The sequence below is a fragment of the Lethenteron reissneri genome, unplaced genomic scaffold, assembly GCF_015708825.2.
Source record: "Lethenteron reissneri isolate LAM-NWPU_2019-01 unplaced genomic scaffold, ASM1570882v1 scaffold_454, whole genome shotgun sequence".
Lineage (NCBI taxonomy): Eukaryota > Metazoa > Chordata > Hyperoartia > Petromyzontiformes > Petromyzontidae > Lethenteron > Lethenteron reissneri.
The window spans coordinates 16,237-31,578 of record NW_026891976.1 but is presented as its reverse complement, the minus strand read 5'-3'; the positions used below and the strand labels follow the sequence as shown (position 1 = coordinate 31,578).

General features: G+C 49.0%; 1 protein-coding gene across 1 annotated transcript; it reads right to left on the bottom strand.

The window, feature by feature from the left end:
• Positions 1 to 7,066: 7,066 nt before the first annotated feature.
• On the bottom strand, positions 7,067 to 14,875 carry LOC133339860 (dual specificity tyrosine-phosphorylation-regulated kinase 2-like). The gene is made up of 8 exons (XM_061547990.1): positions 14,732 to 14,875; positions 12,746 to 12,882; positions 12,271 to 12,414; positions 11,184 to 11,322; positions 9,382 to 9,463; positions 8,785 to 8,957; positions 7,988 to 8,048; positions 7,067 to 7,188 (listed from the first exon to the last, which is right to left on the bottom strand). Exons 1-8 carry the CDS (start codon positions 14,873 to 14,875, stop codon positions 7,067 to 7,069), a joined length of 1,002 nt encoding a protein of 333 aa, XP_061403974.1.
• Positions 14,876 to 15,342: the final 467 nt, after the last annotated feature.

Here is a 15,342-nt window from a genome sequence, read left to right as displayed (position 1 = left end):
ACTGGGCAGTTGGAGGCATTCGCCCTCAAACAACAGTGGAGGGCAGAGAAGCGACACTCACAACAATGAGAGGCTCTCCAGGTGGCTAAAACTCAGCGAGTTGGCACAGTGTGGAGCACGGGTGGTGCATCTGCCAGTCATCTCAGTCAGTTAACCCACAACACCTGGGTCTGTTCTCATGTTCTGTGACCTGTCAGTGGGCCTTCGGCACTTCGCGTGGCTTCAAAGTGCACCGAGCCTTGCACAAGTGCTGTGGTGACAATACTGCCACGTAGTGGTGAATGACAGCTGTTGTTGGGTGAGCAGATTTGGAAAACTTGCATTGGGTGCGTCTTAATGCCCAGTTGAGGTGTGTTAGTGTGTGCGCTATTACAAGATGAGGGGGAGCGGAGGTGCAGTGGTTAACTCGATGTTCTACAAACCTAGCGACACCAGTTCGATGCTCACGGCCAACACCAGTGACGATTATCTGAACCGGTCCTGGGCCTCTCCTGAGATCAACTCAGCTGTAATTGAGTGCCTTGTGTGGTGTGGCAATATCGGCACTGGGGAGATAAAGGCGGCCATGCAAAGTGTTGTCCACCCATCCCCTCATGTGCCGTGCGGGCCATCATTCATGCGTGTTAATAGCACTTGCCTAACAGTCTAAATGGGGGATATTTTTTTGTATTACAAGGTCATGATTGTGTATTTAATTACATATTGTAAACTTAATGTAGCTGTGTAATAAGCCAATTTTGTTGCCAAAAGTTTGACGGATCATTTTTGATATACACGCTCCTCCTTCTTTCGTATTTGCTGACGTAGATGCCGAGCAACAGTTTCGCATCCAAGTGGTCGAGCCGGATAACCTCGTCAGGAGCGGCGGAGTGTATCGCGGCGATGTCTCCTGCGTACTCGTGGATCGGGCATCGCGTCACCACACGTACGGTTTGTTCTGGATGACCGCAGTCGCACACTGGAGAGTTTTTAATTTTCCATTTGTGCATCAGGTATCCGCATCGGCCTTGGTTTGTATGGATGCCATTTAGGGTGGACCATGAGCTTTGTAGAAGATCAAAACCAGGGATTTTCTTCTAGATTTGAAGCTTTTGTAACTGCAAGGATTCATACTCTTAGGTTTTTTTATGTAAAGTCACGCAGGTAAAATAGTAATAATAAAATAAAATAATAATAAATGAAAATAACTCGTAAATCACGACGTTTCGGAGGCAACACAAGTCTCCGTCTTCAGGTGGGACCGTCACAGATAAATTTACTGTTATTTTCATTTATTATTATTTTATAATTATTATACATTTTTTTACCTACGTGACTTCAGGGATTTTTTCACAACAAGGTGTTTGTGAGTTATTTTGAACTCCATTTAGCTCTCCAAACTTCATCGGGGTTAAACTCGCATCTTTAGAGGTTAAGTGCATGGGTCCAAAAAAGTGCTTGTGACTTCAAGCGATGACGAGGGACGTTATTGTGGTCCTGGCAAATAGGAAGGCGACTGTTTTCCTGGATTCGGCGGATGCGTCGAGAGAGATTTGTGATAGCACGGACAGCCCAGGGTGTTGGGGTCAACTTGCGCCTTCCAGTAATATACGCATAAAATCTAGTACTGCCTTCCCTTCGTCTGGGAAATACATTGATTCCTGGAATAATTTTTTAAATATATTTAGTAACTATGAGATCTGTATGACGTGAATCAAATCAGAAACGTAGATTTTGGCAACAGGGAATATAAGCTCAAGAGTACGGAAAGCGTCGCGAATACGAGGCGTTATATTCCGTTCTCACGTCACATAAATGATAATTACATTTTCTCTGGAGCCATTCATATAATTGCATCACCAACTACCGTACAAAAATTAATTACGAGATTTACCTCAAAGAAGGGGGCCAAACCCTACAGAAGGAACTCGTGAAAATGATTCTTGAATGCAGATATAAACAAAATTATATGTAATAAGCCAGGTGACTTAACAAAAACCTACAACACAAAGGTGGTTGTCATGTCAACCAGGTCGAATTCAGCTCCTCCAACCGGCCAAGAGCGTAAGCCCAGCCACCGATGCTGAGAATGCATTCCCAGCTCGTGGCGCGAGCCAAGACACCTCACACAAGCCAAGACACTTTGAACCCAGGCTACACTCGCAAACAAAGCAACATTGCCTCATGTATTTTTACAAGTTTACTTGAAAATGTATATATTACAATAACAATAATGTACAGTGTGTGTGATACGTAGGGTGGCCTGCCTCCGATCCATCCTGGGATTAACCAGGCCGGATTACAGTTCGAGGAGCTCTCAGATCCTTGAAAATTCTGGACATTGTCAAGTTCCTCCGGCAGAGGAGGCTGCGTTGGCTGGGTTATGAAACCCGCAAGTCCAGCCACAGCACGGCCTAGCAGCCCATGTGTGTAGTGTCTGTGGTGTGTGTGTAGTGTGTGTGTGTAGTGTCTGTGGTGTGTGTGTCTGTGGTGTGTTGTGTTGTGTAGTGTCTGTGGTGTGTGTGTAGTGTCTGTGGTGTAGTGTCTGTGGTGTGTGTGTGTGTAGTGTGTGTGGTGTGTGTGTAGTGTGTGTGTAGTGTGTGTGTGTAGTTTGTGTGTGTAGTGTGTGTAGTGTCTGGTGTGTGTGTAGTGTGTGTAGTGTGTGTGTGTGGTGTGTGTGTGTAGTGTGGTGTATGTGTGTAGTGTCTGTGGTGTGTGTGTGTCTGTGGTGTGTGTGTGTAGTGTATGTGGTGTGTGTGTAATGTGTGTGTGTAGTGTCTGTGGTGTGTGTGTGTAATGTGTGTGTGTAGTGTCTGTGGTGTGTGTGTAATGTGTGTGTGGGGTGTGTGTAGTGTGTGTGTAGTGTCTGTGGTGTGTGTGTAGTGTGTGTGTAGTGTGTGGGTGTGTGTAGTGTGTGTGGTGTGTTTGTAGTGTGTGTGTGTAGTGTGTGTGTGTAGTGTGTGTGTGTAGTGTCTGTGGTGTGTGTGTAGTCTCTGTGGTGTGTGTGTAGTATCTGTGGTGTGTGTGTAGCGTCTGTGGTGTGTGTGTCGTGTGTGTAGTGTGTGGTGTGTGTGTAGTGTGTGTGTTTGTAGTGTCTGTGGTGTGTATGTAGTGTGTGTGTTTGTAGTGTCTGTGGTGTGTGTGTAGTGTGTGTGTGTAGTGTCTGTGGTGTGTGTGTAGTGTGTGTAGTGTGCGTGTTTGTAGTGTCTGTGGTGTGTGTAGTGTGTGTGTGTAGTGTGTGTGTGTAGTGTCTGTGGTGTTTGTGTAGTGTCTGTGGTGTGTGTAGTGTCTGTGGTGTGTGTGTAGTGTCTGTGGTGTGTGTGTAGTGTCTGTGGAGTGTGTAGTGTGTGTGTAGTGTGTATGTAGTGTCTGTGGTGTGTGTGTAGTGTCTGTGTAGTGTGTGGGGTGTGTGTAGTGAGTGTGTGTAGTGTGTGTGTAGTGTCTGTGGTGTGTGTGTAGTGTCTGTGGTGTGTGTAGTGTGTGTGTAGTGTGTGTGTAGTGTCTGTGGTGTGTGTGTAGTGTGTGTGTGTAGTGACTGTGGTGTGTGTAGTGTGTGTGTAGTGTGTGTGTAGTGTGTGTGTGATGTGTGTGTAGTGTGTGTGTGTAGTGTGTGTGTAGTGTGTGTGTAGTGTGTGTGTGGTGTGTGTGTAGTGTGTGTGGTGTGTGTGTAGTGTGTGTGGTGTGTGTGGTGTGTGTGTAGTGTGTGTGTTTGTAGTGTCTGTGGTGAGTGTGTAGTGTGTGTGTAGTGTCTGTGGTGTGTGTAGTGTGTGTGGTGTGTGTGTAGTGTGTGTGGTGTGTGTGTAGTGTGTGTGTTTGTAGTGTCTGTGGTGTGTGTAGTGTGTGTGTGTAGTGTCTGTGGTGTTTGTGTAGTGTCTGTGGTGTGTGTGTAGTGTCTGTAGTGTGTGTGTAGTGTCTGTGGTGTGTGTGTAGTGTGTGTGTGTGTGTCTGTGGTGTGTGTGTGTAGTGTCTGTGGTGTGTGTAGTGTGTGTGTGTAGTGTCTGTGGTGTGTATGTAGTGTGTCTGTGTAGTGTATGCAGTGTGTGTGTGTTTAGTGTATGTGTGTTGTGTGTATGTTGGGGTGGGAAGAGGGTGGAATGTGTGTGCATGTGTGGTGATAGCGGTGGTGATGCACATCTATCATCACCACCCCTGGCGCCTTCATGGCTACTCTGCGGTGGAAACTCCACCACAAAGCAGCCAGTGGCAGAAGAAAGAGCAGATTGCTCGTCCCACACGAGCCAGTCCAAATCTCTTCTTCCGCTCTCTCGTCTCCCGTGTCAGCACCTCCATCTTCTCCTTCCCCCCCTCCTTCCCTTCCTCCTCCACATTCTCCTGCATGCTCTCCTCCACAACCTCCATCTTCTCTGCAGAGGCCGGGGTGAGCGAGGGCTGTGCGGGGCTCGATCTGTGAACGGATGGACATGACACCATTTAATTTCCCTCTTATTGCTCGTTCGTTATTACGCTACAACATCGCAACTCCCGATCATCCGTGTGTGCATTTAAACTGCGCTTCGCAACATTCACAGCATCTTAAGACACAGGCTTTTCTGGGTAATTAAGTAAAGTGGTAATAAATAATAATATAAATACACACACACACACAGGACACAACACGCAGAGCTGCTTACCGTTGCACAGCGGTTGTAGAGGTTGCGTTGCCCTCCCTGTCGCACAGCGAGACCGGACCCTGGTCACTGCTGATGGTGGCAGTGGCGGCGGTGGTGGCGGTAGGGACGACGGTGGTGGCGGCGGTGGTGGTGGTGGCGGTGGCGGTAGGGACGACGGTGGTGGCGGTGGTGGCGGTGGCAGCAACGACAGTGGCTGTGACGGCGGCGGCGGTGACGGCGGCGGCGGTGACGGTGGTGGCAGCGGTGGCGGTAGGGACGACGACGGTGGTGGCAGCGGCGGCGGTAGGGACGATGGCGGTGGTGGCGGTGGTGGCGGCAGTGGCGGCAGGGACGATGGCGGTGGCGGCAGCGGTGGCGGTAGGGACGATGGTGGTGGCGGCGGTGGTGGCAGCGGTGGCGGTAGGGACGATGGTGGTGGCGGCGGTGGCGGCGGCGGCGGTGGCAGCAACGACAGTGGCTTTGACGGCGGCGGCGGTGACGGCGGCGGCGGCCGTGACGGCAGCGACGGCGGCGGCGGTGACGGCGGTGGCGGCACTGACGGCAGCGACAGCGGTGGCGGTGACGGCGACGGCGTCGGCGGCGGTGACGGCGGCGACGGCGGCGGCGGTGGCGGCGGCGGCGGCGGTGACGGCGGCGACAGCGGTGGCGGTTACGTCGGCGGCGGTGGCGGTGGTGGGGGCGGCGTGACGGCGGTGGACGATGGCGGCGGCGGTGGCAGCGACGGTGGCAGTGGTGGCGGCGGCGGTAGCGGCGGCGGCAGCGGCGGCAGCAGCGGTGACGGCGGCGGGGGAGGCGGCGACGGTGGCAGTGGGGCGGCAGCGGCGGGGACGGTGACGGCGGTGGCGGCGGTGGTAGGGACGACGGTGGTGGTGGCGGCGGCGGTGGTGGTGGGCGGTGGCGGTGGCGGCAGCAGCGACGGTGGCGGCGGTGGCGGCGGTGGTGGTGGCGGTGGCGGCAGCAACGACAGTGGCTGTGACGGCGGCGGCGATGGCGGCGGCGGGGACAGCGGTGGCGGCGGTGGCAGGGGTGGTGGTGACGGCAGCTGCCCCGGAATGCCCGGGTTCAGCTGTGCCGACATCCCGCAGCCAGTGGTGTGCCAGTGCCTGCGCCGGTGTCATGCGACGAGACGCATTCCATCTGTTGGGACGGTACAGACACAAGCGGCACACACGACGAGCGATGACGATCGAAGGATTTACATTTGCCTCCTCTCACTGGGTCCAAGAACTAATGGCAGCAGTGGTAGCAGTAATCCACTTTTGGCAATGATTACCATAATCATCAACTAGCTGCTGATGTATAAACTGTGCTCCCCACTTTGCCACCCTGCTGCATATTAGCCGCTCGGTGCTCTGCTCATTGTGAGCGTTGCTTCTCCGCCCTCCGTTGTTGCCGAGTAGCGAATTACCTCCAACTGCCCAGTAGCCTAAAAGTGCACCTTGCCTGGCACTGCCTTGTGTCGTCTTTCACGAAACCGATCTTAACACCGCTGGTAAAAGTCATCGGCAAGTCCAACCAGCTCCACATCATCCAATGCCCACATGAGCTCATCTCTCCTGTGACATGACGCAGCAGTGACGTGGCCCAGGGTTGGCGCATTGTTTGCCACTTGTTGCAGAGGATCACGGTACGAATCCAGTGGCCGCCCTGGTTAATGCTGCGGGCGTGTTAACCCTAAAAATACTCGCCATCTGCTTCATAGAGGATGTTAAAGATCCTATCATGTATTGTGCGAGAGTAGGCTGGCATCAAGGTCCACATTTGGCAAAGGAATGTACTGCTTGTAAGCAGGGCTGTCCCATAGGTGGGTGCAGCGCCAGGGGCCAATCACACCGTGTGGGCCCCCCGATGCCTTCGAGCGAAACCAGAAGTATTACATCTGACACCACCGTGACATCCAAGCGCGGTGTCCCCATAAGCGTTTGGGCCTGGGGAGGCCGCCCTGATTCGCCATACCCCAGGGACGGCTCTGCTTGTAAATTACTCATTTGGAATGTACGTAGAAGTCATCGCCCCCAATACGCAAACTTGGCAGGACCCTCCTGAAAAAAGTCGTGAGGCTTTCCTAGGTAAACGAGCGTCAATAAGATGCATAATTAACAACATCCTCAAGTTATCTCTATTTACATTGTTTACTGTTGCACAGAGCACTCGCCTAAGTTCTGCGGCAACGCAAACCACCTCGCATCACATTTTTTCCATTCCGGTGCCCTACTGCGGTCTAGCCAAGAGGGAAACACCAAGGGGATAGGGTTGTGGGCATTAGCAATGATTTGGCTTCGAAGAAGATGGGGGTCTAAGTCTCTCTATGTTAGTGTATGGATCAAGCCAGTCTATGCAATGATGGAGCTTCTAATTGTGCTTGAGAGGGATGGAGCTAGGGGACAGGAGGAGAGCGGTCGCTCATCAGTCGGAGCAGAGTGACCGATGCGGGAATCCTCGTGGGGGAGGGGCTCTTACTGGAGGCAGCAGCTGATGAAGTCCACAAACTCCGGGTCGTAGTTCGCGAGCAGCTTGCTGAGCGGGCGACTCCCTGGCACTCGATGGCGGCCAAACATCTTTGGCTCCTTGGCGGATGCTGCAGGGAGCGCGCACACACAGGAGACACGCGCACACACAGGAGACATGCGCACACACAGGAGACACGGTCACACACAGGAGACACGCGCACACACAGGAGACACGCGCACACACAGGAGACACGGTCACACACAGGAGACACGGTCACACACAGGAGACACGCGCACACACAGGAGACACGGTCACAACCAACATCGGCCCTTGCACATCCCCAGCGCAGAAACAGTGCAATGCAGCAGCACTACGCCGTGGCCCAGCGGTTGCGATTTTGCCACCTGTTGCAGAAGTTTGTGGTTACCATCCGGCAGGCCGCCCTGGTTACACTGCAGGCTGCATTAACTATAACAAATTTGCACCGTTTATTTCACGGTGGATGTTACAGATTGCCTATGTGAAAATTTTTACTGCAAATTACTCCATTAGTGTTACACTGGAACACTAACATAATGACCCGCCAAATGTGAGTTATTCGAAATGCAGAACTCCGATAACCAATGTGAATCACAATGCAGTGTTTTGCATCATCTGGGATGGGTGTTGGTAAGACAAGGGAAACTATGTACGATTCATTGTTGATTTTTGGGTCAGACCACTTAATTACTGAGCCACATTTTTTGCTGTAAGACCCAATTGCCACGTGTACAAGATTTTCAGGCTGATTTCCTGGATCTCTCCTGATGCTTAATGGTGAAAGTCGGTTGTGAAAATCGACATTCAAGAATTTATCGGTGGTCGAGCTGAAACAATAACAGTTGGCTCGTAAAACGTATTCCAGTGAGCTTGTCCCTTCAACTTACCAAAGTATTTCTTTCTTTTAGGAGCGTTATTCACCAAGTAGTCCGGAGGCAGCCCCAGGACCTACACACGGTTCACACAACAACAAAGTTCCTTCATATAAACGCAACCGACTGTTGTAGCGAGTACTGTTAGTGAGCACCGATTAAGGCCGGCGCAGCACACTAGGGGATTGGCCCCATAGCGCCAAGTGCCAGGTGCTCATTTAACGCTTTCGGCCTGTGTCCAGTTCAGGTATTTGTTAAAAATGTTGCCAGTAAGCAGAAATCCAACTCGGGTCACCAGGTTCGTAGCTCGATGCGCTAACCACTCCGCCACTACTCCCCACGGTTCACCCACAGGTGCAGGGTCGTGGTTGTGGCATGGCCCAGCAGTTGCACATCTGCCTCCCGTTGCAGAGTTTCCTGGTTCAGATTTGGCCGCCCAATTTTTACTTGCGATGTGTACAAACCGTAAATTTGTACGTGCCGTCTGCTACATTCGCAGTAGACGTTGAAGATCCCATGACGTTATTCGAAAAGAGTAGGCCATTGTGTGCACACAGTTATGGTCCTGCATATGTGCTGGATGTAGCTTCAAGGGAAATGTATCTCATTACTAGACTTAATTTAGAGAATTGCTCTTCAACTTACTGGTGGTGGGTGAGCTTAAACTACAAGTGGCGCTTTGAGTGCTTGCACGGATGACCATTTACTTCTTATGGCTGCGTCAGCAGGCGGGTGGCAAAAATGTGGCCAGATCGTGACGTGGCCAAGAATGTTTTGTGAATCACGAGCGAAGTGCTGCTGTTGGGCAGTACCTCCATGCAGCACCCCAACTGGTCGTAGAAGTTGATGGGTTCGAAGATGGATTTTCCGGTTGCTATCTTCGCCACCGTGCATCCCAGAGCCCACATGTCGACCGAGTTGGTGGACGAGTAGCCCAAGATTCCCTCCGGAGACATGTGCTTGACGGTACTGAAGGTCAAGGAGGCTGTGATTCACAAAGACAAAGACCCCCAAATCACCTTTAACAGCATCATCACACGCAAGTCATCACCTCCACACAGTCACATGTACACACGTGTGTGCATACACACCAGATATTCATTTGAGACTGAGCATACACACACGTGTGTGCATACACACAGACACAAGTGTGACAAGCTTTTGGGACAAGTGCTATTAGCAAGCACTTATGAAGGCCGGCGCGATACACGAGGGGTGGGTGGCCAGCACCACGCCCTACCGCCTTGGCCTCCCCAGTGGTGATCTTTACACTTCGCACCAGGTATTCATTTGAGACTGAGTTGACTTAGGGGAGGCCCAGGAGCAGTTCAGATAATCGCCGGGTCCGTAGCACAGAGCGCTAACCGCTACGAGCAATCTCACTCCCTCACCCGGGTGAGGTCACTCACTTGGATAACCCTCAACGAAGCTGTGTCCAAAGTCGGCGACCTTTATGGTCCCTGCCACGCGGTCCTTGACCAAGATGTTTTCCTAGATGAAGAACAGAAGAAGGGATTCACAGAGGTGATAACAGCATTCAGCCAGCAGTCCATTGAGCATGTACCAAAATACGCAAGTATATATTAAAAAGGGAGTCAGACGAGGTGACTGTCAAAAAGGTTAGTCGCAGCGATATTAGGATATGTTTCCTGACAGCTGCCACTGGAAGTGAGATGATGCGATGTAAGTTGCTCATTGCGTGGAAAGAGAGACCCTAATGAAGCGTATAGCTGCTAGTGCATGCGAGTTAGGAAAAACCATGCACACACATGGATTCGGTAACACTTTCCACCACGCATTTGTCTTGGCAAGAATTTTGTGAGCAATTTGTAAGCTGATGAGTCGCCCTTGAAAACGAGCTTACCTCAATGCACTTTAATTGGGAAATTTACTTTTGATTCTGATTCTAAAATTTGTTTGTACATTTGAAAACAGTAATACCCCAGTTTATGTCGGGGATGCGTTCCTGAAAGGGGCGACGATTATCAAAACAACGTAAAAGGGGAAGACATAAATCAGGATATTACTGGAGTGCTTTTTTGTCCTGATTAGTATCTGAGTTTTTTTGTTTCTCTCAGGCAGGCCGCTCATAGCAACACAACTTTTGGCAAAGTCTACTTCACATTGGATGATCTTTACCAGTGTTACCGTGCCCCCCGCCCATCCCAAACAGGTGAACAAAGCGAATGCATTAAATACTCTTAGTTCTTTCGGTAAAGTCACGTAGGTAAAAAATGAAATTAAAATTAATAAAAATAAACAAGAATAAATTAATTTTAATTTCATTTTTTACCTACGTGACTTTACCAAAAGAACTAAGAGTATGAATCCTGATAATTGGTTCTTTACCCTTCTATCTGGCAACAAAACTGACACCTTTTTACAAGGAGTCATGTTTGCATAGACCGCAATACCTGCAGTCATGAATACAAACAAAAGACATAACTCTGATAATGTGCACTGTCCTTGAAGTTGATTGGTCCACACCCGAGACAGCTTTCCTTAGAGCCTAGTCTCACATGGGTTGGACCAGAAGACACCAAAAGGCGCACAACTCAAAGACAATGCACCATCAGAGTATGAGAGCTCGGGGCAAACATCTACACTATGGGGACCTCATTTACCAGTAAAAATATGATAATTGGTTCTTTACCCTTCTATCTGGCAACAAAACTGACACCTTTTTACAAGGAGTCATGTTTGCATAGACCGCAATACCTGCAGTCATGAATACAAACAAAAGACATAACTCTGATAATGTGCACTGTCCTTGAAGTTGATTGGTCCACACCCGAGACAGCTTTCCTTAGAGCCTAGTCTCACATGGGTTGGACCAGAAGACACCAAAAGGCGCACAACTCAAAGACAATGCACCATCAGAGTATGAGAGCTCGGGGCAAACATCTACACTATGGGGACCTCATTTACCAGTAAAAATATGATAATTGGTTCTTTACCCTTCTATCTGGCAACAAAACTGACACCTTTTTACAAGGAGTCATGTTTGCATAGACCGCAATACCTGCAGTCATGAATACAAACAAAAGACATAACTCTGATAATGTGCACTGTCCTTGAAGTTGAATCCTTGCAGTCACGAAAGCTTCAAATCTAGAATGCATTAAAACCCGTTGCTCAATGTGGCTGGGGCTTTCTCCAGGGTTAGTCTCCAAAAACAACAAAGGTTTACAGTGAAGCTCTGTCCACTCACAGGCTTGAGGTCACCGTGAATGATTGTCTTCGAATGGATGTGACGCAGGGACGTGAGGATCGCCTTGGTGTATATTTTCACCATCTCCATCCGAAGGGACTTGGATTTCCTGTTACCAATCCAATCATCCAGAGTTCCACTGTGAAAGAGGCAACAATACAAAGTCAGTGTCATTCTGTGAGGTTCTGGTTCATATAACAATGGATTATTACGCTCGTTTACCCAGGACATCCTCAAGACTTTTTTCAAGAGGGTCCTACGAAGTTTTCGCAGCAGAGGGGGCGATGTTGCTTCTGTGTGTTATTCTAATTGGGTAATTTTTCGGTAGTTTTCAGTATTGGTATGCTTGACCAAGCACAGTCAAATTGGGAATTTATTAGAAACTATAAACTTTTTATTTTACCAGGTGAGGCCCACTGAGCTGTATAGCGCTTTTTCAGAAGCGATCTGTCCGCAAATGATACCTCAACAAAGTGGCTTATCATGGGGAAATTCAGAGCAGCCAAATACTCTAAACACTTGTTTTTAAATGTGGAGGGAAAAACCGGAGAACCCAGGTAAAAATCCACGTGACCATGGGGAGAACGTGCACACGCCAAATATCGAGGCTCTGGATCGAACCCACAACTTCCTGTATGCCGAGCGAGGTCGTTAAAATTTTGCCACCAAAATGTTGAAGAAAGCCGAGAACCCACAGGAAACCCATGCAGAACAGGGAGAGAATATACACATTTCACACTCACCTCCTCCCTCCCTTACACACGTACTAACTCACTCAACACACACAATCATGAACACTCGGTACAGCAGTGGAAGAAACATACAAACTGCACGCCTATAGGCGCATCGGTTGGCAGTCAGCCCCTCGGCCTTGTTGCTGTGAGACGCAGGTGTTACCACTGCGCTGCCATCCTGCTGATTGAGGGGGCATGCTATGTCAAATTTGGCGGGGCTGTCGGAGAAAAGCGAATGGCTGCCAGCTCAACATGTGTCCCAGTTGAGCCTCCAAGACTCATGGCAGCTCCACAATTTTACGACGACAAATGGTCGCAAGAGCACATCAATGCAAGTGACACTTGGCACGCACCTCAACAGCTCCAAGACGATGGTGTAGTGCTTCCTGAACTGGAACCAATCCAGCATCTTGATGATGTTGGAGTCGTCGGTGTCACTCTCCTGAAGTATGATCCCGATTTGTATTTCCCTCAACTGGAAATTGTTATTCATGGCGCTGCAAAGAGAGTCAACAATTTAATATCATCAATCATAATTTAGACTTATAATACCATGCACACTTTTGGCTCACTCTCAAAGAGAGAGAACTATTGAGATGCATGAGGATCCACATACAAGTGGGAAGGCAGCCAGGGAGTGAACCGGTGCCAACAATTTCCCAAGCTCTGAAATCCTTTTTACGTAAAGATGTTTTGGCCAATTAATATTCATAGTCACAACTAGAGCCGGCTAGAGCCCTGACTGAATATGGCTCTCGTAGCACAAGGCGATTGTGGAGAGAGGTGCTGTGTTTCACAGACACAGTATGCAGTAGTGTGGAGTCTTACCTCAATGGAGTTCTGAGTATTTTCACCGCCACCAGGGTGTTTGTCATGTGGTCAAGACACTCGACCACTATGCCTTGACCGCCCTCCCCAATCGTCTTCAGCACCTCATACCGAAAGTTGAGGTGCTCGTGTTTTACCTGCGCAACAATCACACAGTGGTTAAGTGCCGATTCAATCGAGTCTCATTCAATCACTGCTAATTGAGTGCTCGTAAGACAACATGAAGAGATCTTGACTTAAAGCTTTCGTGACTGCAGGAATTCATATTCTTTGGCTCTTTATTTTATTGTTCTATCTACGAGACTTTACCTAAAGACCCAAAGAATATGAACATAAAGAGACTTAATCCATGGGAGTGAGAGAGAGCACCAGCTATAGAATTAGCCTCGCTTTGTCAGTCCTATTTGAAGGGTAAAAACAAGACTCGGTAGGCTTGTCTGCTGTGCTAGATAACCTTGTTGCACACACTTGTGGAAAACAGCAAGAAGGGCCTGGGGGTTAAATTCCCAGCTTAGTCCCTTTTTGTGTGGAGATGGTATGTTCTACCCCTCCTTAGCAAATTAGGAGTGTGTAGAGTTGTATGCTGCTTCCCCTGTTCTGCATGACTTTCCTCCTGGTTCTCTGGTGTCCGCCCATAGCTAATACACACTCACAATGTAACTGGTGATGACCAAACATCCCAATGCTGAAAACTTACCTCCAAATTGCTCAATTGGTATTACACACGGCAACCACGCTGAACGCTGCGAGAAATTGTCAGAACCGTCCTGAAAAAGTCATGGCAATGCTACTATCTGAATCAAAAGTGTTATTTCACGAGTAAAGCCCATTAGCAATCTTTGTAAGAACGTAATCAACCAGGTAATGTGTTAACTGCTGTGTTAGCCAATTCTCTGTGTTGCACTGCATTACATTTCTAATTTTACTAGGTTTGTTTTCTCAAACTTATAATTTATTCTATTATTTCTTTTATTTTATATCTACGTGACTTTACCGAAAGAACCAAAGAGTAATTCCTGCAGTAGAGGCCGACCGAAACTGAATTTCTGGTTTCGGCTGAAACAGAAACCAGACCGAGAGTAAAAAATTTACTTTCGACCGAAACCGAAACAGAAAGGTATATAACCGAAAGTTACCGAACACAAGATTTATGAAATACTGTACTAGCTTTACTACCCGGCTTCGCCCGGGACTTGGATTCACCACGGCCGGCCGCCTTTGTCTCCCTAGTGGCGATGTTTACATACCACACCACTTACTCATTTGAGGCTGAGTCGACCTAGGGGAGGCCCAGGACCGGTTCAAATAATCGTCACCGGCCGTGAGCGGGAATTGAACTCGGGCCGCCGGGTTCGTAGCGCAGCGCGCGAATCGCTACGCAGTCGATGCCCCAACCCACACACACACAGACTAAAGACAAGGATCCCCGACTGACCGGCTGATAGACTTATCACTAGCGTTATATTCTAAAAATAGATCTTTAGTTGACGACCGAAAGTCAATATCAGTTTTGGCCGAAACCGAAACCAGACAGAAAGTTAAAAATTTACTTTCGGCCGAAACCGAAAGTATGCCTAAAGTGGCCAATTGCCAACTTTCGGCGCCGAAACCGAAACCGAATTTCGGTCGCCCTCTATCTTGCAGTCACAAAAGCTTCAAAATCAAGTTTAAAGCCCATTGAGTGAAGAAACTGTTTTCAAGGGCGACTTGGCCCGGCAGACAACATGAAATACCGACTGCATGTATGCAGGTTTTTTTTTCAGCATTGAGATTTTTGGATACCAGTTATATCGTGCGTGACAACACCGTGTGTGATGACATTGTGGATGATGATGGTGTGCACGATAACGCTTCTTTCAATGATCCTGTGATGTAAACACTGTGGTTGATTATGTTGAATGTGATGACGACGATAATGACACCCGAAGTAATAACCAGGGTGGCCTGCCGCATCCGGCAAGGCAGGTATTTTGTCGTGAGTCTTACCGGAATATAACGGTGTTGGTCGTCATCGTAGCCATGGTTGTACTTGCCCCGGGCCTGATTTTGGAGCCCAAGGTACCATATCTCCTGCATGGCCAAGAGTTCTCTTTGCTCCCTGAGGGTCAGGTAGCTGCCGTAGAGCTGCATGATTTCTGCAGAAATGATAAAAATGTATAAACCATTATTACTACCTTTGTTTCCTATGTGAGATTTATATCACGCCTTATTACAAGGTGCATTACAGCAATTATAACATTGCACATAAGATGATGGTAGTTGAGATAAAGAGTGGGGTTATTAAAAGTGGTGGTGTCGTTATGGTGACAGAACAGGAGGGAAAGGTAAAGGAGGGGTTTTGCGTAGGCCTGGTCTTAGTTGGGTATCAGGGTTGGGGAGGAGCAGTAGGGGTGGTGATAGGGGTTGAGCTAGGCCTGGTCGTAGCTGGGGGTGAGGGCAGGGAGTAGCAGAAGTGTGGGCAAGGGAGAAGAGGAGATGGGTTTTAAGGGAGGAACAGAAGCAGATTCACCAAGGACAGCCTTGCTGAGTCTCAATAATCTTTTTAAAGAGGTTATTGCCGAATTATTACAATAGGGGGTAATGGTGTAATCCCAACT